General features: G+C 40.8%; 1 protein-coding gene across 1 annotated transcript; it reads left to right on the top strand.

The window, feature by feature from the left end:
* Positions 1-218: 218 nt before the first annotated feature.
* RD3 (RD3 regulator of GUCY2D) lies at positions 219-26,526 on the top strand. Its single transcript, XM_007439237.3, has 3 exons — positions 219-544; positions 20,392-20,711; positions 21,642-26,526. Exons 2-3 carry the CDS (start codon positions 20,416-20,418, stop codon positions 21,937-21,939), a joined length of 594 nt encoding a protein of 197 aa, XP_007439299.1. The 5' UTR covers positions 219-544; positions 20,392-20,415; the 3' UTR covers positions 21,940-26,526.
* Positions 26,527-27,856: the final 1,330 nt, after the last annotated feature.

Below are 27,856 nucleotides of genomic sequence, written 5' to 3' on the forward strand. Positions count from 1 at the left end.
CTGGCAAATAAAAACAGAATAGGAATAGGCAATGGAGACAGAGAATTTCAAGTCAATTTAATTTTTTGCCAGTTCATGGATAGGTGAACAGCATTGTAATTCAGCAGCGGGGAAAAGCTAAGGCCAGCCTGCATCTACTTTTCTTCCACACGAGCACTCCATGTCCCTTCCCTCCGCCCTCCCGCCCCCCCGCCCCGACTTTTCCCTCTCATCTGGTCCTACTACAGCCCGCTTCCCTTCTGCCACAGGCCAAAGAAGCTTAGGATGGTCACTATAGCAACAGCCAATCCGAAGCCAGGAAGGCAGGGGCTTTTCGGGGACAATAATTCGGCACGCCCTGATTGTGCAGGCAAAGGCAGGGACTGGCGGTGGTGAAGCAGCAGCAGCAGCAGCAGCAGCAGCAGCAGCAGCGCTCAGCCTCGCGGTCAGCCGGGTTACCGACGCTCGAGACGGCGCGCAGTCCAGGAGCAGCCCCTCGCCTTGGCAGAGAGACTGTTTAGAGAGTTGTGCTTGGATTTGTTCCTCAGTGCGAACAAGCCATCCGGTGAGTCGAAAGGCGTCATGGAACTTGCAGAAAGCTACGTAAAGTTTGGGAAAAAGGCACGAGAAGCAAAGGGTAACTTTCTGCTTCCCGCCCCCCAACTAAGTAAAGCGCAGGTGATGGTGCGGACACCCAGCTTGTAAATAAATGCGCCGCGTTTGTTGCTGTATATATAAAAAATGCTTCTTGGAAGGGAGACCACTGGAAATCAGTGGCGCTTAATTCTAACTGAAATGGAACATCAGTGTGCTCTGCGATGCTTTTATTCCAAATGAACCAACGAATGTGACGTGTGTGTGTGTGTGTGAGAGAGAGAGATACACGATGAGTTCATACAATTCTGAAATTCTGCGAAGTGTAGTTAATGCACTGGGTAGTAACCGTTAATTTCCTTTTCCCTATTCGAGGCTGGTTGGAAAGGGGGAGTTTGCACGTGCCTGTAATTGCTTTCAATCCTGGCCCCAGTACCTTCTTCCTTTGCTTGAGTTTTAAGTGCTGTTAGGGAAGAAAGTTTAAGTTTGTATTGTTTCTTAAGGCTGTAAAATGCAAAAATCCAATGCACCCCTCCCCTTTTTTTAATTTACAGAGGTTAAGTAATTCCTTAATTTGATTGTGTGTATAGAAAATCTTTCATTCTTTGTCTAGCTTTCATGAAATATTCTCCTTTTATTGAAAAGTCTAATATAAACTTCTCCAGAATCTGGAAGTCTCTAAACAGGTTAGAAGAACAACTGTCAGAGTTCTCAACCAGCAATAGCTCCGGTTGGGGGAAGCTGGAATATTGATCAAAGAAGTAACTGATTTTGTTCATGTTCAGTCAGAATTTAGTTCAACAGAACTTACTCTTAGTAAGTGAAAAGTTAGTGAAGACCAGATGAGTTGACATAACTAATGAGTAGAAGAAAAAGAATTCCACAATTGGGAGACTGTCATGAAAATACTACCAAAATGTGCATTATGCACAAGCACCCTCCTGATTTAGTCTTTAGTGAATGGAAGTAGTCTTATGTGTATGGATTCCTGTCCAAATTGTGTCTTTGCATAATAAAGAGTGCAGGAAAAGGAGGGAAATGTACATCTTGTACCAAGGTTTATGGCTGATACTAACAGCTTTGGCTGTTCAGCTCTTTTTGAGTAATGACTGATCCCCATCTTCCTCCTTTTCCCTACTTAGCACTGCCATCCTTTAAGAGGTTTCAGCAAGTGGAAGCACCTAGCTAACTTAGTTCTTGGAAGCTAAGCAGGCTCTAGTCTGGTTAGTAATTGGAGGGGAGACTTCCAAGAAGTAAATGGGCTGTCAGGTGGACTGAGAACTTGGGGGGAAAAAAGCATCCTGGAGGAAGGCAGTGTCAAAACACTTTGATACTGCTATCATGATAATGACAATTGTGTCCATGAAGTAGTGAAGGAATTGAACTCAACTTGAAAGATACTATTTGCTCTTTACACCTTTTAAAGCACCAGCCATTTGTTGGGAGAAAATACTCCCAGCACAATCATTAATCTGTACACAAATTAACCTACATGTATGCAAAGAACCACCCTCCCCTCATCTTACGTCTGTTAATCATCTTTGCTATTACTGTTTGAAGAGTTGAGAAGTATTGGAATATTGGAGTTGAGAAGCAAATGGAATATTCCATCAAATTTCTCTAATTGTTTCACATTTATGTCTTGAATTTCATACATTGCTTTCATATAGAAATTATTAACATCTGAAATCTGTTAAGAAGATTAAAAACTAGATAGTGAATTATCTTCAATTTCATTTAAGCTGCAAGGGATTTTTTTTTTTTTGCAATTTGTTTTAAAATGGGGATTTTCAGCATTATTTTAATCATGGCCGTTCCCCTCATGGAATAGGTATTAAGCTTAAACATCATTACTGCAAAGCTATTTATAGGAACTTACTTGGTTCAGCCAGTGTATTCTTGAGAGTGTTGCAAACTAGGAATGATTCATCACGTTATCAAGCAAAACAGTTTTCTCTTTATCACATGGCCTTAGAATGTCATCTGCATTGAGAAGTGCTGCATTTTAATAGTTATTATATTCAGTGGAAAACCAAATCAGGATTTTTTTTAAAAAAAGCTGTAACTGAAAATATTCTATTTTAAAAACCGTTTGGTTCAAATTGATGACAGATTGGGATGCTGCTATGGTAGATAGGTTTCCAGAGTATAAAATGCAATAATAAGTAATAGAATGTCTATTCTATTACTGTCTAATGTCTATTCAATAAGATAAGTTAAAATGAAGAGAATTTGTTTGTGAGGAGTTGATGGACCCTAAAGAGCCAATACTGTTATTATCCCTAAAGAATGATTTAGTAACTGGTAAACCTTGAATTGCACAATGCGAGAGATGTTTCATAAAACAAAAGGTAGAGAAGGTAATTCAGTCCAGATTAAGTACCAGATATCCTCAGAAGGTGACTGGAGTTCTCAGTCTGTTGCTTCTTCTGCTGCTCCACAGTAACCTAGATTAGCTTTTTAGACCCTGGTGCCCTCCAACTGCATTGGGATAGAATTCAAATTATTCCCACCTGAGTCCATCCTATCTGGAAAGCACCATGTTGGAGAAGACTGGCCTAAATGCAGAAACCAAAGAAATATTGTTTAAGCAAATGCCACCTGCCTATTGGGTTTTCTTCCATCAGTGGTTTCTGTATAGTATTTGGAAAGACATGGATATTTGTTTCCGTACTTTGTATGGAACTTATAGTGCTGCAGATACCTGACTTCAAACAGTCATTCTGCACCCGAAAGATCATCAGTACAGAACATGTACTTGAAATGTGTATGAAAGAACGTATGGTCAGATTGTCCTATGGATAATAAACACTGGGTATTTCTAAATAATAACATTTTTGATTTTTTAAAGGGAACACAAGTGCAACTAAAGAACATAGAGAGGGCATGCTGCGGGTCCCATTGGCTAGGGAGCTTCATTTGGTGGGTCCTAGGTGGTGGGACTTTTCTGCTGTGGCCCCCACTCTATGGAACATCCTTCCCCCCAAAGTGAGGTTGGCTTCATCCCTTTTAACTTTCTGGAAATCCCTCAAGACCTGGTTGTGTCAGCAGGCCTGGGAACCCCAGGAGACTGAGGAAATATTGAGATGGCTCTAGTGTAATTAACACCTGCTCTTTGCCTAATCTCTTTTTTATTATGTTTTAGTTTTGTGCCTTTTATAATTTTAAATTTTATAATATGAATAACATTAATATTAATTTGTACATATTGTTTTTAACTTTGTTGTATGCCACCCAGAGTCACTCAATTGTGAGATGGGCAGCCATATAAACATGACAAATAAATAAATATGTTTTTAGTTGTAGCCTGAGAAAATGAGTTGAACTTGTTTTAAAACTCTTTGGATGTGTACTGTATAACAAGATCAATATTTTTGAGGAAGAGGACAAATATGGACACATACAGCAGCTTTCCACTGCCAGTGAGGCAAACCTTATGCCATAACTTATTACATCTCATAGAAGTGAGTGGGGAAGAGGGAACAGAACCACTATGCCCTATCCTATTCTAAAAAATAGTGTTATGTATTGGGTTTAAGACAACAAAAGGAGATAACAGTATCCTGTATTAGCTTCCTTGTTAAACAAAGAAAGTTGGAAAATTGTGCTTTTGAACAAACCAGTATTGGTGTTCTTTAAACTCTTTTTGGTTGCTTCTATCTATAGGTAGTCCTTGCTTAACGACTGTTTAACGATGGTTTGAAGTTATGACACCCTCGGAAAAAGTGCTTTACGACCTATACTCTCACAACCGTCACAAACCGTCGCACTACCCCTGAAGCCACATGTTTGCAATTCAGACACTTGGCAACTGGCTCACATTTATGATTGGTTGCAGCATCCTGCAATCATGTGTTTGTGATTTGTGACCTTTTTTGTCGGTTTCTGGCAACAGATGTCCATTGGGGAAGCTGGATTGCTTAATGACCATGTGATTCACTTAATGACCACATGATTCACTTAACAGTGATGATTCACTTTACAACCATTGTAAAAATTGTCGTAAAATCAGGTCTGGTCACATGGTAACTTGCTTAGTGACCACCCTGCTTAACAACCAATTTTCTGGTCCCTGTTGTGGTTGTTAAGCAAGGATTACCTATATAACTTTTCAGATAAGCATATACATCTTCATTCCTGGAAAATGAAATCCATCTGGAAACCTTGGGTATAAAAACAGATGGTAGGAAATAAAATGTACACATGCACTCTGACACTTTTCTTAATAGGACAGTATTGTGGAGCATTTTTACTTGTTACTGTGGAGCACTGTTACTTGGGCTTGCTTGGTTTGCTCCTTAAGAAAAGAAGTGTTGCTGAGCTTATATGGATGGGTTAAATTTATGGCTAACTCATAACTTGACCTCAATGGATGTGGAGTACATAGCCTGACTTCTTCTCAGCTTATTTTCTCTCACAGATTTGGGTGATAAGCTGATTTAATATTATATCAGTTAATAAATCCAAAAGCAAAACAGCTTAGATAAAAACAAGAAATGTCCCATTTGAACTCTTCTGTAAGCTTCTATTTCAGGTTAGAGACTTAAAGAGTATGATCTCATTAAGGTTGGAATATATCAATCTATTCTGTTATAGATCCACATTTATTTTTATCTATAAGAATTGTGTGGCATTGATTCCTTGAGCTGTCATTCAGCTGATTCTTCATCCAATGTGTTTATTAAGCAATTTCCAGCATATTCTTTCAAACTTTTCTTGGTTATTAAAACTGCTAGTTTTTTTTTAACAGTCATAGATAACAGATCTGTAGTATCTGCAGTCCGGAGAATAAGTTTGAAGTAGATTGTGGTGGGATATCAGTGAGAAATCCAAGTACCTAGCTAAATAACAACATAATATTTAGCTCATATCTGTTGGATTGCTTTTAAAATCTTGCATCTCAAATCCTTTGTGGACTCATATAGAGGATTGCCCAGAAAGAGTCAGAAAGTGGGAGATCCCACTAACCCACTAAGAAGTAGCAACTGGGCAAAGCAATAGCACTCTGCAAGAAGATAAAAAGAAAAGCTGTGTTACTTGGTAACTCAGTGCTAAAAGAAACCCAAACAAATGTATGCCAACTTTGACCCCTTAGCTTATGAAGTGTACTGTTTTCTGGGAGCATAGATTGTTGTTACAGAACAACTTCCAAGTCTTATCAAGACCATTGAAAATTATTCCTTCTTGCTAATCCATGTGGGGGACAAATGATACTTCCAAGAGCAGTTACAAGCATATCATTGTGGACTAGATCTAGGAAGAGAGCTCAGGTGATGTTCTCATCTGGCCACAGAATAAGATTGGTAAGGAAAAGAAGAATATTGCAAGTGAACCACTAGCTATGCAAATTATGTTGATGGGAGAGATTTGGTATCTGGGACTCCTCTGGGTTAGCTAAAACTTACTTCAAACACCTTATATAAAGACTTGTGCATTGTCAGAGGAAGTGGGAGTGTTGATGTAACATGGACTATTAAACCAATCAAATGAAAAATCAGAAGCAGCATTGGCTCATAAAGTTCAGGGGCTTTGTTGTCTATGCACTAATACAAATACAATCTAGTAATTATAATTAGAGGTCTAATGGGAAGAGTCCCACGACTGACCTAAAGTAATTGAAGGGTCTAATCTGTTGAAAAGAAACAGAAGAGAAAAAGAAGTTGCAATGTATGCTTGACTGCTCAGAAATCCAAACCAATGGACTTGGTGACACAGAAGAGAGCATCTGGGCTAAACTAAGTAGAAGAATAAATGGAAGCAGCTGCTATTGGTGTTTGCTATTGTCTGCCTCACCAAAAATACATGGTCAATGTTTAAAAGATTGTTCAAAGATGCATAAAATAGTAGTGATGGAGGACTTTAATTAAGTGTCTAATGATGGGGCACAAATTCTGCTAGCATGGTCATTTTAAGTAATTCCTAATTTGTCTTACTGAAAACCTTCTTCAGAGGGTGGAGGAAGGTCCCAGAGAATCAGCTATCCTTAACTTCAGGGGTTTTTAAGGTACGGCCCACGGGCCGGATACAGCCCGCCAGGGTCATTTATCCAGCCCGCCTGCCTGATTGGCTGCAGCTGTGGTCTGTCAGAAGCGGAAGTTTCGGGGCTGTGTCGGGAGCTGCAGGCGATGCACGAGGAGGGAGATCCCAGAGCTGGACTATTCTACATGACAGGTATGCCGGGTCCAGCGGCTCTCCTCCTCTCTTCAGACTATAGTCCGGCCCCCCAACATTCTGAGGGACCGTGAACTGGCCCCCAGTTGAAAAAGTTTGAGGACCCCTGCTTAACTTGATATTAAGTGATTCCTTTCTAAAGAAGGAAAAACTAAAAGCACTAATTGTAAACAATTTGCAATGCAAAAAATAACTGAAAAGAAGGTTGAAGAACAGTACCTATAGGTAGTTTGCAGTTGTAGAGATAGTGTCAGAAAAGCGAAGTTCAAATGAGCTGAGGTTGGCAAAGGGTGCTAAGAACAACATAAAGATTTTTTTTAGATATATTCAAAAGAAAAGGAAAAGAAAATAGTATACCAGGTGTTTCAATTAAGAAACCAAAATGCTAATTGTTACAAAGAAAAAACAGAGCTACTGAACTCCTATTTTGGTTTGGTCTTCTCTGAGGAGAGTGTATAACTGTGTAGGACAGGATTATTACTATTATTATTTATTAGATGTATATGCTGGCTGACTCCCAGTGACTTTGGGATAACCCCAATTATTTATTCCAAATTTCTTGTACATTATTTATATTTAATTTTGTAAGTCTTTTCGATTGTGGATAAATCTTTGCCTAATATAATTAAAGTGACAGGAGTTTCTAAGACTTTTAACACATTAGGTCCAAGTTACGAACATAAGAAATGTTTTAATTGAATATATTGCCATTCAGCAGGTTTAGGCAAGTTATATTCTTTTTATAACTTCTCAAAAGACTTAAAGGCACAATTAACAATAAGTTAATCTAGGGTATTAACTCTAATTTCATCCCTCATTACTTGCCATTAATAAGAATTATTCCATATAATCATTTCTCAAGAAACAAACTTCAGTTGATTTTTCAATAATCTCCAAATATGTCTAGTGTTATAAAATTTTCCTTTGAATATCGAACTGGACCTCATTTTGGTCAACAACTTGCAAGTGGCTACAACCAGGCCTCCTGAAGGAGCTAATTGTTGCACAGCTCTGGTAAATTATTCAGAGAAAACACACACACAACACTCTGTGCAATTCCTTTCCCTAATTTCCCTAGGTGCCAATTAAAGAATCAGTTTAGAATCCTTCGGTGAGTTAGGAGCACACACAGTTTCACGAAGTTTTATTGAAATAGAACATGCACTGCACGCGCTTTCACTTTCGCAGTCATTCATCCATTCATTCACTTGACTTGCAACCAGAGCTGGCCAGCATGTAGTCCAAGAGCATGGGGTTTCTCTATCTAGGTGTAGGGGTGCTGCTGGGATATTTTCTTTCACATCTTTTATAATTTGCCAGTTGCTGGCTAAATTGTCTTGCACAATGCTGATTTACAAGCTACTGTTTCAATGTTTATTTCTCCAACTGGTACCCTCATTCTTTTGGAGTTGCCTTCTTATCCCCTCTTTCATCTTAGTATGCCAGGAATCACTTAAGATGTGGGTGTGTCTTTCTCGCTTTCAAACAATGGCATTGGGGACTCATTTTTCTTATACTGAAGCTGCCTCTAACTCTTACAGAAAATAAAAATCCTTATTTTTATCACACTAGGTGCCATTTTCATGATAGGAATGCAGCTAAATTGGTACAACTAATGGACCTGGACGGGTTCCAGAGGGAGCTGGGGTTGTTCCTGCTGGTCTGCTGCATGGTCCATCCAAAGCCTTGGTCGCCACCTGGAATAAGGGGGTGGTTGAGACTTTGGATTGGATCGTGCCCATGTGACCTCTCCCCTGTCAGGGATCCTGGCACTCCCCGTAGTTTACGGATGATCTGAGGGAGATGAAGCTAGAGAAGAGATGTCTAGAGCGCCACTGGTGCTGAACGAGGGACAAACTCAACTGAACATGGGTTAGAGCTGCCGTTAAGGCCTATCTAGTGGTGGTAAGGGCAGCGAAGCGTCGTTACTTCTCCTCTCTTAATGTGCCATAGATAACCATCCTGCGGACCTGTTTCAGGTGACATGAGCCCTCCTGGGTAAGGGGGGCTTGGAGAACCTCTTGCAGGGGCATGTGGTGGAATTTGCTCAGCATCTTTTGGACAAAGTCAATCGGATTCATTTTCAGTTGGACACTGGCCTTGTTGCAGGTCCCATGGAGATGCCTGGGAAGGAGTCTTGCCCTATTATCTGGGAACGGTTTGAACCTGTTGAACATGAGGATGTGGACAGGGTCCTTTGGGCTGTGAGCTCAGCCACCTGCTCTTTAGATCCACATCCCTCCTGGCTGGTTAAAGTGGTCTGGGGGGTGTTGTGTGAGTGCGTTCTAGTGATGGCTAATTCTCCCTTGAGTCAGGGGGTTGTTCCTTCACCTCTTAAGGAGACTTTGGCTCACCCCTCCTCAAAAAGCTATCGCTGGACCCCACTATACTGGACAGTGTTGATCCAGTATCTAATCTCCCCTTTTTGGGGAAGGCGATTGAGAAGGTGGTTCCGCAGCAGTTTCAAAGGACCTTGGAAAAACTGGATTCTCTGGATCTCTTTCAGTCGGGATTCAGACCTGGTATGGGACAGAAACAGCATTGGTTGCACTTTTGGATGATATTTGGCAAGGGCGGGATGGGGGTTGTGCATCCATCTTTGCCTGACTTGACCTCTCTGTGGCTTTCAATACCATCGACCATGGTATCCTTCTGAATTGGCTCAGAGGATTGGGGGAGGAGAGGTCCCACCCGCAGCCCCTGCTGTGTGGGGTGCTGCAGGCTTTGGTACTCTCCCCTCTCCTATTTAACATCTACATGAGGCCACTGGGTGAGCTCATCCATCGCCATGGGATGAGGTATTGTCAGTAGCTGATGATACCCAATTATACATCTCTGCCTGTAATGGAATGTGGGAATGACCTTGAGAGATGGGGGGAAGAGATGCTGCCTAGGGAATGATCAGATAAGTGGGGAGCCCGCAGCTGCATAATGGACAAGAAAGAAACACAGAAAGGATCTTCCCTAACTTATCAGGCTATAAAAAGAGACGGGAGATTTATGCTTTCAGACTTGCAAGATTCTGTTGATGTAGCCTTACAATAAAGTAGAATTAGCTTATCTGTTGTGTTTCCTGTCTGGTCTACCTGGGAAGGCTGACACTGCCCCTGGCAAATTAAGTGATTCTGTGAAGTTCTTACCCAGCGCCTGGAGGCTGTGAGGGGGAACAACAGGCTTCAGCTGAACCCTGGCAAGACTGAATGGCTTTGGGTTTTGGGGCCTTCCAGTTCTAGGAATATGCCATCTTTGGTGCTGGATGGGGTGGCACTGCCCCAGACAGACTTGGTGTGCAACTTGGGGGTCCTTCTAGACTCACAACTCCTGCTCAAAGAGTTTCACAGTTTTGTGTTGTGTACCAGTTGTGTCCATTCCTGGATTGGAGGGCTCTGCTCACTGTCACTCATGCCCTGGTCACCTCTCTTTTGGATTTCTGTAATGCACTCTATATGGGGCTGCCCTTGAAGAGTATCCAGAAGCTGGTGCAAAATGCAGTGGCATGGGCAGTTATGTCTGCCTCTAGAACAGCACACATTACACCTCTGCTTCATGAGCTGCATTGGTTGCCAGTTTGCTTCCAGGACCAATTCAAGGTCCTGGTTTTCACCTTTAAAGCCCTTCATGGCATGGGGCTGGGTTATCTGATGGACCACTTTTCCCCAATTGCATCTGCCTGTTCCATCAGATCTGGCAGAGAAGGCATGCTGTGGGTCCCGTCTGTCAGGGAATTATAGTTGGTGGGTCCCAGGAGGTGGGCCTTCTCTGCTGTGGTGCCCACCTAATGGAATCTTCTCTCCCTGGAAGTGAGGTTAGCTCCATCCCTCTTAGCATTCCACAAGTCCCTCAAGACCTGGTTATGCCACCCGGCCTGGAGGTCTCAGGGGACTGGGGACATTTTGTGATGGCTCCCTTACTGTGGCTAGTATCATGATAGATAGATAGATAGATAGATAGATAGATAGATAGATAGATAGATAGATAGATAATATAGATGAAAAAAATAACGAATTATACAACGTAAGATGGAATTTGAAATTGATTTATATACAAATGATGAACATGTGATTGCCAAAATGTATAAACCTTTGCTGAGATTTGAAATGGAAGAAGAACAAATTAAAGAGTACATGATAAAATGGGCTAAGAAATTTGGTTATAATATATAGATGGATCAGTGGGAGAGGATGTGGTTAAAAGGACTGAAATTCACATTGTTTTACAATTAAAATGTTTACAAAATAATGTACTGTTGGTATATGACACCAAATAAATTATCTAAGATGTGTAAAGTACTTCTAATCAGTGTTGGAAATGTGGAAAATGTGAAGGGTCATTTTACCGTGCATGGTGGACTTGTGAAAGAGCAAAAAAAAAAAAAAAAATGGATACAAATACATATAATGATACAAAAATATTAAAGATCAGTATTCAAATGAAACCAGAACTTTTCTTTTTGGGACTTATGGATAGCTAATTAGAAAAGACTTATGGAAGATTGGTTTTGTATATGGTACGTGCAGCAAGACTATTATATGCACAACGGTGGAAAAATACTGAAATACCTACAATGGAGGAATGGATTGTCAAGATGATGGAATTTGCAGAAATGGCAAAATTGACCTGTTTCATCAGGGATAAGATAATAAGTACTTTTGTTAAAGATTGGAAACCTCTTATGGACTTTTTGCTAAAAACAGAAAAAAATGAACTGGTGATTTATGGATTTGCTGATTAAAGAGGGTTGATTATGGGAAGAAGGGAAGTATGATATAACCTTATACAGGGAAGAGAAATAATAAGTTTGTTACTAACTGCTACAAAGAAGATCTTTATATATATATTCTTTTCCTCTTTCTTTTACTTGCATTACTTTTCATACCTTTTTCTCTTTTGTCTCTTTATCTTTTTCTTACTTTTACTTCATATTATTTCATGTTCATTTTATTTTTATGTAAATCTTTAATAATAATAATAATACCAGAATCCACTAATGTTTATTTCTGGTCTAGGATATTTACAAGCCTGTTTGTGCCTCTACTTCCTGAAAAAAAGCAACTTGAGGGCTAGAAGTTTTGCTCAGAATTATCATTAATATTTTATATAGAAATACATTGCCTTTGTATAAAGTTGGTTTATTTTTCCATCTTCCTCTTCTTGCTCTTTTTAGTTGTAGGAAGCTCCTCCAGATGTACAGGTGAAACTCGAAAAATTAGAATATCGTGCAAATGTTCATTTATGTCAGTAAGGCAACTCAAAAGGTGAAACCAATATATGAGATAGACGCATTACATGCAAAGTGAGATATATTAAGCCTTACTTTGATATAATTGTGATGATTATGGCGTACAGCTTATGAAAACCTCAAATTCACAATCTCAGAAAATTAGAATATTACATGACATCAATAACACAAGGATTGGAAATAGAACAATATCGGACCTCTGCAAAGTATAAGCATGCATATGTACTCAGTACTTGGTTTGGGCCCCTTTCGCAGCAATGACTGCCGCAATGTGGCGTGGCATGGTTGCTATCAGCCTGTGGCACTGCTGAGGTGTTATGGAAGACCAGGATGCTTCAATAGCGGCCTTCAGCTCCGCTGCATTGTTCGGTCTCATGTCCCTCATCTTCCTCTTGGCAATGCCCCATAGATTCTCTATGGGGTTCAGGTCAGGCGAGTTTGCTGGCCAATCAAGCACAGTAATCCCATGGTCGTTGAACCAAGTTTTGGTACTTTTGGCAGTGTGGGCAGGTGCCAAGTCCTGCTGGAAAATGAAGTCAGCATCCCCATAAAGCTCATCTGCGGAAGGAAGCATGAAGTGCTCCAAAATCTCCTGGTAGACGGCTGCGTTGACCCTGGACTTAATGAAGCACAGTGGACCAATACCAGCAGATGACATGGCTCCCCAAATCAACACAGACTGTGGAAACTTCACACTGGACTTCAAGCATCGTGCATTGTGTGCCTCTCCATTCTTCCTCCAGACTCTGGGTCCTTGGTTCCCAAATGAGATGCAAAAGTTGCTCTCATCAGAAAAGAGGACTTTGGACCACTGGGCAACAGACCAGTTCTTTTTTTCTGTAGCCCAGGTAAGACGCTTCTGACGTTGTTTGTTGTTCAGGAGTGGCTTGACAAGAGGAATACGGCATTTGAAGCCCATGTCCAGGATCCGTCTGTATGTGGTGGCTCTTGATGCACTAACTCCAGCCTCAGTCCACTCCGTGTGAAAGTCCCCAACACTTTTGAATGGCCTTTTCCTGACAATCCTCTCCAGGCTGCGGTCATCCCTGCTGCTTGTGCACCTTTTTCTTCCGCACTTTTCCCTTCCACATAACCTTCTCTTGATGTGCTTTGATACAGCACTTTGGGAACATCCAACTTCTTTTGCAATTACCTTTTGGGGCTTTCCCTCCTTATGGAGGGTGTCAATGATGGTTTTCTGCACAACTGTCAGGTCAGCAGTCTTTCCCATGATTGTGATTCCTACTGAACCAGCCTGAGAGACCATTTAAAGGCTCAGGAACCCTTTGCAGGTGTTATGGATTCATTAGCTGATTAGAGTGGGACACTTTGAGCCTAGAATATTGAACCTTTTCACACTATTCTAATTTTCTGAGATTGTGAATTTGGGGTTTTCATAAGCTGTACGCCATAATCATCACAATTATACCAAAGTAAGGCTTGACATATCTCGCGTTGCATGTAATGCGTCTATCTCATATATTGGTTTCACCTTCTGAGTTGCCTTACTGACATAAATGAATATTTGCACAATATTCTAATTTTTCGAGTTTCACCTGTAGTTATTAAATTGTCTGCATTTGTTATTCTCCTGAACTTTGCATGTCACAGGAGATACTACAGATTGTCATGAATGTGGCTGGTGTTTTTAATCTAAAATTTGCCACAGGCCTAATCCATAGTGGCTTTTCGGTAAGGAAGAAGGGTTTTAAATTTGCAAGAGGATTTTCAAAATCTTGGTGGAGAAGAGATTTTGCCTAAATTGCTTTTTAGATTTAAAATGCTCTTATCCCCAGTTATATATAGAGTACCTTCATGCTGCATAATAATCTGTTCTTCCTACAATTCAGAAAACTAGCTACATATTCATCATAGCTACATACAAAGCATAACTTAGCACATAATTTATGTTAAGTACCACTAAAATCAGATGGATTTAGGCCTCAGATTTATTCCATTACTTTGAAGCTTAGCTATGAATCTGGATTTTATTGGACAATGCCCACAGATATTATAAATAAAAAATGATGGTAGTGTGCCATTTTAGTTACATAATGCATGAAAACCCTCAAATTCTAATCCAGTGAACAAATTTTGCATTCCTATTGCTGTAGAAGAGATGTTGCTTCTAGGTGGGTATTAAGTCTTTACGTCTCCAAAAGTTTCCAAGCACAGAGAGGCTCAAAAGCAATGTCTCTAATCTTACCAATTTTAGTCAGACATTTCCCTACATGCAGAATCTTCGAGGGAAGAAAAGTGCACACATGTGCATGTTCCTTCTGTTGATTAACAGTTGGACTGTATTTGTGTTAACAGTCCATAATATTTCCTCTGGAAAGTGACCTGTGCCAATTCATTGTGTAGCTATTCTTTTTTGCTCCTTAGGTGATTTTTTGTGCAAGGAAAACATACATACCCATGAAGGGCTGCAAATAAACATTACGGTATCTGTCTCCCTTAAAATGGGAGTGTCCTCGGGGCTGTCAGTGCGACCACCTGTGGTTTAGATCCTTGTCCCTCCTGGTTAATTAAAACTACCAAGGAGGTGACTTTAGGGTGGGTTCTGGCGGTGGTTAATTCATCCTTGCAGGAGGGGGTGTTTCCGAAGCCTTTTAAAGAGGCCTTGGTCCATCCACTCCTCAAGAAACCATTGCTAGACCCCACCCCTCCTGGACAATTTTCGTCCAGTCTCCCACCTTCCCTTTTTAGGAAAGGTGGTAGAAAAGTTGGTCATGCGGCAGCTTCTGAGGATACTGGAGGAAACGGATTATCTGGACCCCTATCAGTCAGGATTCAGGCCCAGTTATGGGACAGAAACAGCATTGGTCACACTTTTAGATGATCTCTGGCGAGAGCGGGATGGGGGAAGTGCATCCATCCTTGCTCTTCTTGACCTCTCGGCGGCTTTCGATACCATCGACCATGGTATCCTTTTGGGTCGGCTGCAGGAGTTGGGGCTGGGTGGCACAATGTTGCGCTGGTTCAGCTCCTTTCTCCAAGGCCGAACCCAATCGGTATTGATAGGGAGCGAGAGGTCTAGCCCCCGGCCCCTACTTTGTGGGGTGCCACAGGGGTCAGTACTTTCACCGCTCCTATTTAATATCTACATGAAACCGCTGGGTGAGATCATCCGGCACCATGGGGTGAGGTATCAGTATGCGGATGATACCCAAATATACATCTCCATCCCAGGTGCCTTAAGTGACGCTGTGACTGCCCTCTTGCGGTGCCTGGAGGCCTGGATGGGGGACAACAGGCTTCAGCTGAACCCTGGTAAGACGGAGTGGCTGTGGATACGGGGAGCCTCAGGATCTAGGAGCTTGTCATCTTTGGTTCTTGATGGGGTTGCACTACCTCAGACAGACCCGGTGCGTAATCTGGGGGTTCTCCTGGACTCACGACTCCTGCTCGAAGAGCAGGTGGCAGTCGTGGCTAGGAGGGCCTTTGCACGACTTCATGTTGTGTGGCAGTTACGCCCCTTCCTGGATCAGGAGGGCCTCTGCATGGTCACTCATGCCCTGGTCACCTCCGGGTTGGACTACTGTAACAGGCTCTACATGGGGCTACCCTTGAAGAGTATCCGGAAGCTACAGCTGGTACAGAATGCAGCGGCGCGGACAGTTCTTAATGCCCCTAGGAGGGCACGTATAACACCCCTGTTGCATGAGCTGCCAGTTTGTTTCCGGGTCCAATTCAAGGTGTTGGTCATCACCTTTAAAGCCCTTCATGGCATGGGACCAGGTTATCTGAGGAACCGCCTCGCCCCGGTCATTTCAGCCCGCCCCACTCGGTCCAGCAGAAGGGGCAAGTTGCAGACCCCACCCGTCAAGGAATTTCGATTGGTGGGGTCTAGGCAGAGAGCCTTTTCTGCTGTAGCGCCCGCCCTATGGAACATCTTGCCGCCTGAGGTGCGGTGTGCCCCCTCCCTCATGGCCTTCAGGAAAGAGATCAAATCCTGGCTCTGCCAGAAGGCCTGGGGGCCAGAGGGGGGCCCGCACCTGTGGAGATGGCTGGTGGGGTGAGGGGTTGTCCCCCCCCCAGCATCTTACAGGTTTTTTAGGGCCAAATTATAGGAGGGTTTTAGGCCATTTTTATATATGTTTTTTAACTATTTATAGATTATGTCCATGTCTGGAGAGTCCTGTTTTTTTTCTTTTTTATTATTGTGAGCCGCCCAGAGTCACCCATTGGGGGAGATGGGCGGCATACAAATTTGAAAATAAAAAAAATAAATAAATAAAATCTGTGTTCAGGGGGGTGATGATTGTACCCAATGTTCAAGGTTGTGTGATCATTGTGTGTGGCCAAAAAGAAAATGACTGCTATTATGCTTGTACCTCAGTCCCTCAAATCTGTTTGAACTTATCCCATAATTGCATTCACATCCACCATCTCAAAAAGCTAAATATGAATAGCATACTAGGAGTCAGCTAATTGATCAATGACTGTAAAAAATGATGAGCCAGCTTGATGTAGTGATTAAGGCACCCATCCCCCCATACATATTTTTAGAATGTGTGCATTTCTCTGGCCATTTGCAAAAGGAGGAAATGTATGTGCTTGATTCAAGGGGAATCTATTTGGCTGCCAAGACTGCATTCGTTCTTCAAAAGTTGTGGCGGTACTCCGTAAAGCAAAAAGACAGCACAGTAGTGGCATTTTTCACAGCCACATGTTTTTTATAATAGGTCTTTGCATGGCTATTGCTGCAGCAGCAAAGTATGGGAATGCAACTGAATCCTTGGAACTCTTCCCAGCATGCAACAGTCCAGGCAAAGTGAAGTGGGGGGATTTACAAAGTACCACCTCTCTCTTTTTCCAGCAGCCAGCAGTACTAGACTATCCCCCCCCACACACACACACACACAATTTTCAAGTTCTGGAGGGAGCGGAGAGAGGGCCAGGAGGGACAAAAGTTCTTGCCAGTGGGGTGCCTCTCCACAGCTCAGCATTACAAGTGCTGTATTGCACAAAAAAATGCCAGTTTGGCTCAGCTTTAAGCAACGTCAGTGTAGTAAGATTACGGAGGTCTGGAGCTGGTTTGAACTGTTCTGAACTGGCGCAGAATCCTTGCATGGAGGTGCCTTTATCCAGTAGAACAGTCTGGCAATTCTCAAAAGTGGAGTTTCTTCCTGTTGTGTCCTAGTTCTTGCTTGAGTAACCTAATAATTCATAATACTGACTTATCTTGTTTCTTTAACTTTGTTAATTTAGCTAATGTATTTTTTTACTGCTTCCTGTGGAAAAACTCCTTGAAACGGATTATAAATCATAATGTGTAATAATAGGAAAAGTACATTTAAACAGTGTAAAATCATATTAATTTAAAAGGGGAAGGAAAGAAGAAAAACAAAAGCAAAAACTATTGATCACTGATCCACATTTATATAGGGAAGACCTGGGTGAAGAAATGTGTCTTCAGTAGACCTGACAGAAATCCTGATGGCTTCCTATGGCTGTTACAACATTGGGAACAGAATAAAGTGTTATTCTCTGAGACTCTGCAAGTAGAAGCACATTTTAACTATTCCTAATGCTCAGCTTGTGGAGATGATTAAGGAAAAGTGCACAGCTATATCAAAAGCTGCTAAGAGAGTAAAGAAGATTAACCCTGTTGCTCTCTTTCTCTCCTGCAGGAGACCATCTGTTAGGATGACCATAGCTGGTTCTGTTGCAAAACCTGGCTCGAACACAGATGGAAAGGAGTTGAACATATATCTAGTTGTAATTTGTGAAGACAGATGTTAATATGAAAATTTTAAACAATAAATTATTAGTTGTCTTCCATGATTTGGGGCTAGAGCACTACTTGAATCTCTGGTCTCTGGACTAAAATGCATCAGGATGAATATATAAACCAATTATAGATATTGTCCCAGTTACTCTAAGATCAGAATATAAGCAGGGTGGACAACCTACTAGATTTCTGGGAATCATAGGGGTACGGAAGTGATGTAATGATTGAGATGTTCAATCTTTCATTGGAGGGATTGATTTTTCTTTTTTCTTTAAGCTATATATTTATATTGGCTCAGAAATCTGAGAATTGAAGTATAATACATTTGGAGGGGACCAGGTTGGAGAAGCTTGTCTTCATTTTCTTTTTAAAAAGCAAATAATTACCCTACTGAAGGTTGGTGATTTATTACCGAATGTTGGCCCCTGATTCTTGGGCAGCTTGGGAGTTGACAAGATGGAACAGAAGAAGCCATATATGAATGTCAAGATGCCAATCCCAGGGCTCAGGATTTAGAATCCAGGGTGATAGAACAGGCCTTGAAGTCATTTTGGTGAATGTGCCCAAGAGACAAGGCCTTTGAAGTGACTGCCACAGCTTTGGAATTCCCTCCCTTCTTCACCAGTTGAAATATATTAGCTTTATTTTCAAGTCTATAGTTAGACTGCAACTCCATAAAATTGCAACTGCCTGGGAATAATTCCCATTGGATTTACTGGGAGTTACTTCAGAGCAGATATGTCTCAGAAGCAAACTCCATTAATGTATAGCACTTTTATTCTTGCTATCACTAAAGATGCACTTGACTTTATTTTTATGTGCTGTATTTTGTTTTCTCAAAATTAATTGTGTTTTGAGGGTTTATACCAGCATTATATGAGTTTACAGTTATGTTCTATGTAGTTCTGTGTTGGCATGATTGTCTTGCTGTTAGGATGATTATGTATTTGGATTAATCTGGGGAATTTTCATTAGTCCCTTATATGCTACAGAGAATGTGGAGGCTTTTTCTGGCTCCTAAATGGATAGTAGATGCCATTTGTTAGAAACAGTTGAAAATGATTTGGTAAACTTACTATCATTTGTCTCTCAAGAAGCTTGTATACTTATCTCTTGTTTTTACAAATTATTAACCAGCTGTCTCTGAAAAACTTATTTAGGGCACAAGCTTTTTCCTGATTAGGAGAGTTACCTTGCTTCATCTAGAGAAGGCCAAATACTTGCCTACCCCCTCATTTTTATTTGTTCAAAGTAGATTGCACTGTTTCATTCATTCATGCCTCTTCTAAGTTCAGGGTGTAGTCATCCTCAGTTTTATGTTTCACTGTTTAGTGACTTACTGGTGACTTTGTTAAAACTAGCTTTTTCAAGCTGGTGACCCCCAGAAGCTGGAGAAGTTCCCTTAAGCTTGAGGAAAGCTGCTTTACAGTATATTTCATATTCCTTTCCATCTGCCTAACCTCATACTTCGGACAACAAAGAACTTGGCCTTAAGGCAACACTGAAGAACCTCAACCTTGATGTTGAGAGAGTGGCTGACTACAGTGAGCTTGTCAAATCTTTCCTTCCCCAAGTTGGACTAACTGCAAGTAGCTTCTTCCTGTTTTGTGAGGTAGCACTGAAAACTCCTGAGCAGTAGGGGTGGGGGAAGCCCATTAAGCAATCATCCTCATGCATAAAAGAGGGTGAAAATCAGTGCACCCACTGCCAGAAAAGGCTTTTTACTTTGGGAGGGGTTGAGTATGGAGCAGTGTTTGGTGTGAGAATGGCCACTTTGAAGGAGACTTCTGTAAAGTGTGCCAAAGCACCTATCATGCTATGGAAAGATTTTGCTAGTGCAACAAAATGTTAGGGTCACTTTTTTTTTTTTTAAGTTTCCACTGTCTGAAATTTCAACTTTTATTTCTCCCTCAAAAAACTAGGGAAATTTCAGCTCTACCATTGAGGATCAAGGCATCTTCAGTTGGATTGGGAATGATTTCTGAGATCATGGCAAAATGCTGCTAGTTCAGTAGATAGTTCAGTTGATAATGCCTGAGCTGGGGAAAGAACATTAATTTGATTCTGGATAAACTTGGTCAGATAGCCCAATTCCTTAAAGAGATTTCCTTCCTTCCTTCCTTCCTTCCTTCCTTCCTTCCTTCCTTCCTTCCTTCCTTCCTTCCTTCCTACCTACCTACCTACCTACCTACCTACCTACCTACCTACCTACCTATCTATCTATCTATCTATCTATCTATCTATCTATCTATCTATCTATCTATCTATCTATCTATCTATCTATCTATAGCTGTTCTGGAGTAGACCAAATCCAACAACTGCAACACTTTCTTCCTACAATAGCTGATAAAATGGTCATTGGAGGTCAATAGGAAGACTATGAGTACAATGGTACTCTTCTACTTACGCTGACGCTGTCTAGAATTCAGAGACCTGCTGCCTCTGATACAGCCTTCATGACTAATAGTCACTGATACCCTTGTTCTCATATTGGTCTTTCTTGCTGACTAGAATGTGAACATTTTTGTTAACAGAAACAGCTGAGTAATGTATTTGTGTGCGCAATATCATATTTGTGTGTGTGTGTGTGTGCGTGCATGAATAGACATGTAAGATGCCCACCCTATCTGCTGCAAACATAAATAGTTATGTTTTTATTTGCCCTTTGCAGATAAAGGAAGGGAAAAAGGAGAACATGGCATTGGCATCCTGGTTTGGGTGGAATGAACCTTCCAGTCGTATCTCTCAAAGGAGCCCAATGGAAATGGTGACTGAAACCCTGATGATGGAGCTTGACTGGCAGATCAAAGAAGCTGAGAAACAACAGCGGGAGCGAGAAAATGAATATCGCAAGATCAAAACAGGAGTTGATTATGGCTGGCTGGTTAGCCACCCCAAGCACGGCTATGATATCAGTCCAGGGGAGCGTCTGCAGCTGGAGGATATGTGCTCCAAAATACATCCATCCTACTGTGGACCAATCATTATTAGGTATTTACTTGCAATCTGTCATGTATATGGCATGAGTGTTAAGTGGCAGTAACATAATTCCAAAGACTGTTCTGGTTAGGAATTATGGATTCTGAAATTCATCACATTTGGAGGACACCTGATGAAGGGAATTTTCTTGAATATCCAGCATTGAGACTTGATTGATCCCCCCTCCCCCGCCTCCTTGACTAGCTGAACTGAAATAAAAAAGGCAGTGTAAACCATTGTTTCCTGTTTCTTAAACGTGTTTATGAATAATTCATAAATGAGTCACGTCTTTCTAAATGACACTTCTAGAATCAATTACTGAATGCTGATTGTGCTTGTATATATGAAGAATTCAGCTCTGAGTACTGTGAACCTTTTTGGGAACTCTTGGTGTGAATCACTTACAGAAATATGTCATAAATGCAATCAGTTGTTTCAAGGCCATATTCTGTCTTTTCATGCAAAAGTTTGCAGTTGTCTCATAGGTTTTATCCAGAAATCTGCTTATAAAAATCTTTTGCTTGGCAAAGTTTGGGTAGGATAACTTGTTACCTACTACCAATTTAACCAAGTAACATCACTGCATTGAATTTGTAGTGCAAAGTGATTCCTTTTTTTAAAGAGGACCCATATTTGATACAGATATTGAAATTCAAATGATGAAAAGGGGTCATGAACTACCTTTTGTTAGTTCATATTGACTACCAGGAGACAGTATGTATAAGTCAGTATAAGTAAAAACACCATGCAGGATATACATTGTGTAAACATAGAGAAATGTGCCCTTCCCTCCAAGAGGGATGGTGGTAGAAGTTGTGTAAAACCTGATACATGGGAGAATGACATAATGTAGCATCTATAACTCTCAGCTCTGAGGGTTTAAGCGAAGGTGGACTGTATATACCCTTCTAAGGCTAGATTCTTTGTTCATTTGTTTCTTAGATTTCGGCAACTTATTGCTGAATATGAACCAGAGCCTGGGGAAACATCTCGGCTTTTCCGTTCTGTTCTGCATGATGCCACTGAGAAGATCAAAGAGGAAGAGGAGGCCAAGAAACTTGCAAGGCAATGGAACACCAAGCACAAAACCAGCCTCTCCCTCGCCACGTTCAAATCCCGCATCAGGATTGCCCCGTTCAGCAGTGATATCAAGACCATTTCAGAAGATGTAGAGAGGGGCATGGATCCCACCAGAAGAATGTGGAGCATGCCTGAATTCAGGGATACCAAGGACTACTGACTTTATTTGTAACATTAGTTTTTAGAAACAGACTATTTTATTTATTTGTGGGTCTATTTGTAGGAGGATTATTTTTGTCCTCTTTCTAACTGTCTCTCTGTTGGGGGGAAATACACATGAGCTCTTTTTCGGTACCTTTTAATCCATGCATCTGTGCCTGTAGGTTCCTGTTTTCCTTGGGCAAGTACATAATCTCAGGCAGATTAGCTTTACCTGTTACCAACTTGGTCTGCCATGAGCTTGCATGAAAAACTACATATATCTCAGCCTGGGTATTTGAAGTTTGCCTTTTGTCACTTGAAAGAGAGGCCCAGGGAGTAATAATGAAGAACATGCCTGTGTATTTGTTTTAGCTTTCTTCTGGATTTCCCTCTCAATCCTTTTGCTCACGATCACCCAAAAATAGGCATACACTACCCAACCCCCATCTCACAAATCTCAACCATCCACTTTGCACCATATGCAGGGATCCATAAATAAAAAGGCAGAAAGAATATCTCATTTAGAACTACCTAGCATTAAGCTTAAAACAAAAATAAATGTTACAAGGGGGCAGTGGTTTCTTCTTCTTTTCTTTTTGCCAAAATGCCACCAGGCACTGCTGTCAGTGTCATGAGCTGGAGGGATGCCAATAACTCCAAAGAAAGCTGAGCCTTGCAGGCTACTTTTGGCTGCAAAATTTGAGTGGAGGGAGGCATAAGCAAATGGTTGACTGGCAACTGAGAACAATTTTAATTTTAACCTGGAAATTCTTCATCTTTGGCAACCAGTTGCTACATGGCCTTAGGTCCTACAGTATACCTTGGCTTGATAATCAGTGACTTCCATGGACAGACCATGTTATCTATATCCTTGCAAAAAACAGGGACCTCCATGTAGACATTTTAAGGCAAAATATTTCTTGCTTTAAAACTGGAAAGAACAATGGGTCCTACACTTCTGGAGGAAAAAGGAAATGCTTTGAAGCACCATTTTCAAGGTGTATCTCCAAGGCAGTGCTTTCGTTTCCCATTTCCTGGGTTGAAATCTTCTAAAATATATGCAGGAAAACATATTTCCTTCTTTTTATTCTTATTGCACACGTTTTTACACCACTGGCTCCAGAAGAAATGCATTTGTTTCTGAACATCAGTCACTTGGATATATAATATTTATTCGGTTTGTATTTTTGATGGACAAAAGTGCTGCCATGACCATAATGGAATGGAACTCCAAACCTGAGTCATAAATCTTACTGGGCTTTTTTTGTGTGTGTGTGTGATACTTAAAAAACCATAAACTCACTTTTAAAAGGGTCCTTTGACTTCTTGACATGGCTTCTTACCTTGTGTGTTCTCCTTGTACCAAAGGCACCACCCCAGCCGACGAGATTAAGTTTTTTTCAATGTATTACAGCCCTAGAGAGAGACTCTGTAAAACATTTGTGTGGGCTTGACTTTGTCTTACTTATGCCATAGTCTTTTGTGCAAATACTACAATGTTGCATTTCAGACATTTAAAGAAAATTGCTTTTCTGTTTCTGTTGGGTAACTTGTTGATACTTGAACAGGTGGTAGTTTGGGATTAGAGCAGTAATGGCAAACCTTTTGGGCTTGGCATGTCAAAAATTTGGAAAATGCCTAACTTGACTCTGCTGGTGGGTCACCCCCCACCCCAAACAAGAGAGAAACAATTCTTTACATATTCATTTACTTAAAAAAAAAAAAAAACAGTCCAATTGTGTGGTGCTATGTCTTATATAAAGAAACGTCAAATAATTATAAAAAGGAAATATGAGTAAAACAAACTCAGTTTCTTTGGTAACTCAAACAAGGAGAATAGTTGTCGGGTGTTGGTGAATGCTGGCGTGTCACCCAAAACATTGTGGCGTGTCACCTTTGACACGTGTGTCATGGGCTGTCACTGGATTAGAGCTTCAGACCAATTCTTGAAAATTAATGGAGCCCTTAACAGGGTTTTGTGCTGCTTACAGTGCACCAGTTCCAAGAAAATGCTCTTTGGGTTCTTTTACTTTGTGGTGGCTGGCTGCTGCTTTATTTTAGAATGCTTTTGCTAACGCTAGATTTCATGTAAATGAGCAAATTAGAGTGTGCACTGAAGAAGATTCTCCAGTCTCATTTACCTTCTTTCTCAGATGTTTTTGTCAGACACCAGCAAACAGTATTATTTAATACCAAATGGATTTAGGGCTTCAGTTATCAGATGATGTGTGAGTGGGAGCAGAGAGATGCTGAAAATTTGAAAGTCATACATTTGCTGTGCTGACTAAGAAAACGTATTTCATTATGGCATTTCTATACTGTTTCTCCAGTATTGAAAGATTAGCACGTGCACATGTAACCGTAACTCTAAGTTAGCCTGATCAAATCTCACGTACTCCAGATAGACTGGAATTACAGCTCCCAGCCAGCCTGCTGAGTCGTAAACCAAACACATTGGGAAGGCATTAGATTGGTTGAGGCTGATTTAAAGGGCTAACAGCAGGAACCTGCAAGCTTGGCTCTTCTCTTCTGCTCAGGCAACCTGGGAACGTAAGGAATTGGCAGATGAATCCTCTGTCTATATGGGGACCTATGTTTGACACAGCACATTTTACGCATGTAAATATTTACGTCTCTTGTGTCTAGTGCTTTGGGTACATGCTCCTTTTCGCATTAGGGTCTGATTTAAAAACTATCAAAATGGAAAGCCATTTCCTAACAAGTCACATGATCACTTTTGTATCTAGGAGTGAACCGCTGGTTGCATCCAATAACAAAAGTGCATTCCTAAACTTTAGCTGCCTTGTGGTTGATTGTGATACAGTGTTCTGTTTATTAACAGCTTCAGTGTTGCTTTAGGAACCTGATTTGTTGCATCTTCACTACTAGTTAGCAGTATTTTTCTACTATTATTAAAATGTAATTCCTTGTCTTCAGGAGCTGTGTAGTTATATCTGAATGCAATGTCCACTCTTACCTGAGAGTAAGTAGTATTGAACACAATTGTGTGGTTGAAACATATATATGGAACCGTACCACATAGGACTGGAAGATTTTATTTTTAACTGGAATATATCACTCAGGTTGTAATCCATATTCCTACCTCCCTAGGAAAACTCGGTTGAAGACAGTGGAAATATACATTTTAATACATACATACAGGATTCCAGTGCTAATTGCTAAAGTAAACAACCGGAAGAAGGGTGGGTAAAGTAGAGCAGCTTTGTTGTTGTTGTTTAGTCATTAAGTCGTGTCCGACTCTTCGTGACCCCATGAACCATATTGCGCCAGGCCTTCCTGTCCTTCACTGCCTCCCTGAGTTTGCTCAGTTTCATGCTCATTGCTTCAGTGATGCTATCTAACCATCTCATCCTCTGCCGTCCTCTTCTCCTTTTGCCTTCAATCTTTCCCAGCATCAGGGTCTTCTCCAAAGAGATCTCTCTTCGCATTAGGTGACCAAAATATCTGAGCTTGAGCTTCATTATTGATCCTTCCAATGAGCAATCAGGGTTGAAGAGCAGCTTTACAATTGTCAAATCTGATTTATCAGAAAACCTTAGAGCCATTCCTATTAAATAGTTGATTAAAAATAGCCATACCTATGAAACACAAAACCAGCTGGCATGCTGAAGAATTGTAAGGCTTTCAAGAAAAGTTAATCTTGTTATTATCTGAATGTTCTAAAAAATGCATTGGTGGGATGATCCATTGATATAGTTGGGCTTTTCAAAATATTTCAAACTTTCTCACTGAAAGTCTAAGAAGGTGGAATACTGTAAACCCAGTAAAGTGTCAGGTTCAGCCCAAGAACAACAATGAGGCAATCCAGTGCAGTTCAGTTCCTTTATTAGCTCGCACTCAATAGACAGAATCTCACCAGACTAAACCTATGCTAAAGCAACTAGTGGATATACCCTGTGAGACTCTAGGGAGGGGCCAGCCTCATCCTCTTCGTCTTCCCACACTCTTGCTGTGGGCTGAGGAAGCGCTTGCTCTGGAACGTTTCCCCCCACCCCCGATAACCTTGATCCTCCATACCAGTATCTTCCTCACTCAAGCCTTCCATTCGATAAAGAAAAGCATTGAGATCTCCCCTCCCTCCCAAATTTTATTGGGCCTCATGCAATAAATTATATTCCAAGGGTCAAGCTGCTCTCCTCACCAGATGCCCCTTTTAAACATTACCCTGAGGATTGTTTTAATGCCTGCATTTTTGTTTCTCTTGCTGATTGACTAGATTTGTTTCAAAGAAAATTACAGGTAGTCCTCAGTTTAAGAATTAGTTCCATTCCCAAGGTCTGTCCTTAAGTTGAATTTGTATGTAAGCCAAGAGTAGTAGTAATGTGTAATGAACTTTAATCATTGTGTATTTAGCACAAATCATTGTGTATTTAACTTGAATTTTCTACAATAAGCTCTGTTCTTAACTGTGGGTTGTCTGTAAACCGGGCATTTTTAATCCAGGGGCTACCTGTTTATAAAGCATTAGAACAATTATGATTTGTATTAAGAATTAAGTAGGTATCAATGTAATGCTGCCTGGCCTTTATTCTTGAATTTGTTACAAATCACAGAAAGATAACTCATAAACGTTCCTCTCCTTTCAGGAATGAAAAGTTGCAATTAGTGGGTGAAGCCTTTCTACGAGGGACCCTCCCTTTAGTATGTGTGTGTGTGTGCATGTGTGCACGTGCGTGCACATGTGTGGAGAGAGAGAGATTCAGAGTTTTTTTTAATTAAAAAAACCCCCTCCTTAAAGCCCTACTCCCCAGAAGGGGTAACTGCGCAACCATGCAATTCTCTGTAACGGAGGTTTTAATGAAATTTGTTTATCCAGGTATAAAAAAAGTTTATTCAGGGAAAAAAGAGACAGCAAAAATCACGGGGAGGGTTCCAAGACAAAAATCCAGTTGGTTATATGTTACCTGAATAAAATATTAGGCTTCAGGGTACATGTGGAATTCATTTCAGTGAGGATAAGCTAAGAGAATCCATATTAGCTTCCTGTTTAAATATTTTTTCAGCTAATGTAGATTGAAAGCAAATTTCATTTATGGGAATCAGAGATAAGTGAAAACCAATTTCTTAATAGACTTTCTTGTTTTGCCCAACTGCAGAGTACTTTTTGTTTCTAGTCAGCAAATCAGAAAATTACCTAGTGACTGAAACCAGCTTCTCAGTAATACTACACTTGAATTACAAAATAACAAAAGATAAAACTGCCCTAGTTAGGTTTTCTAACATGGAGTCAATTTACTAGGAACTAGACACTAGGAACACTATTGAGCTACATCAAAATATAGAGATGTGCTATAGGGGATATAAAAAATTAAGTTACTTTAGCAGCTTGGTGCATTTAGAGTTCAAAATACTCCAGTTTGTAAAAATAAGGGTAAATGGTAGGGTTTAGGAATAGGAAATCTACATTGCAATAGCCTCTAGCCCAGAACAACCCAAAGCTGCACAGATAAAACAATAGTTGTATTCATTCAGATACACACTAAAATGTGAGTTCTAAAAATATAGGATGCATCATATATGAATAAACTCATTGCCAGTTCTCTACAATGCAGGTACATAAGCAGAGTCTTTCAATATTTTGCTGTTGCAGCCAAAATTGGCAATGAGACATAAATAACAAGATACTGTACTGGTTTTAAAAATTCTTCATGTTAAATGTCTATCCTTAATAAATTTACAGGTGGACAGGGTGCCCTCTGGTGTTGCTTAAAGGTTGCATTAAATGGAAATTGAGAAACTTTAGACATCCTGGAAAAAATCATTGGCTTTTCCATACCATTGCAGAGCGCATGGCATCTCCAGGAGCCAAGCTCAACTCAGAGATGTTACTTTTGTACTATATCTGAATTGTGGAGAGCCAGTATGTTACAGTGGTTGTAGTGTTGGACTAGAAGCAGGGAAACCCATGTTCTAGT

Source organism: Python bivittatus, unplaced genomic scaffold (assembly GCF_059951505.1).
Source record: "Python bivittatus isolate LINGU-HERP-01145 unplaced genomic scaffold, Pbiv_v1 ctg000020_np1212, whole genome shotgun sequence".
NCBI classification, from domain to species: Eukaryota; Metazoa; Chordata; class Lepidosauria; order Squamata; family Pythonidae; genus Python; species Python bivittatus.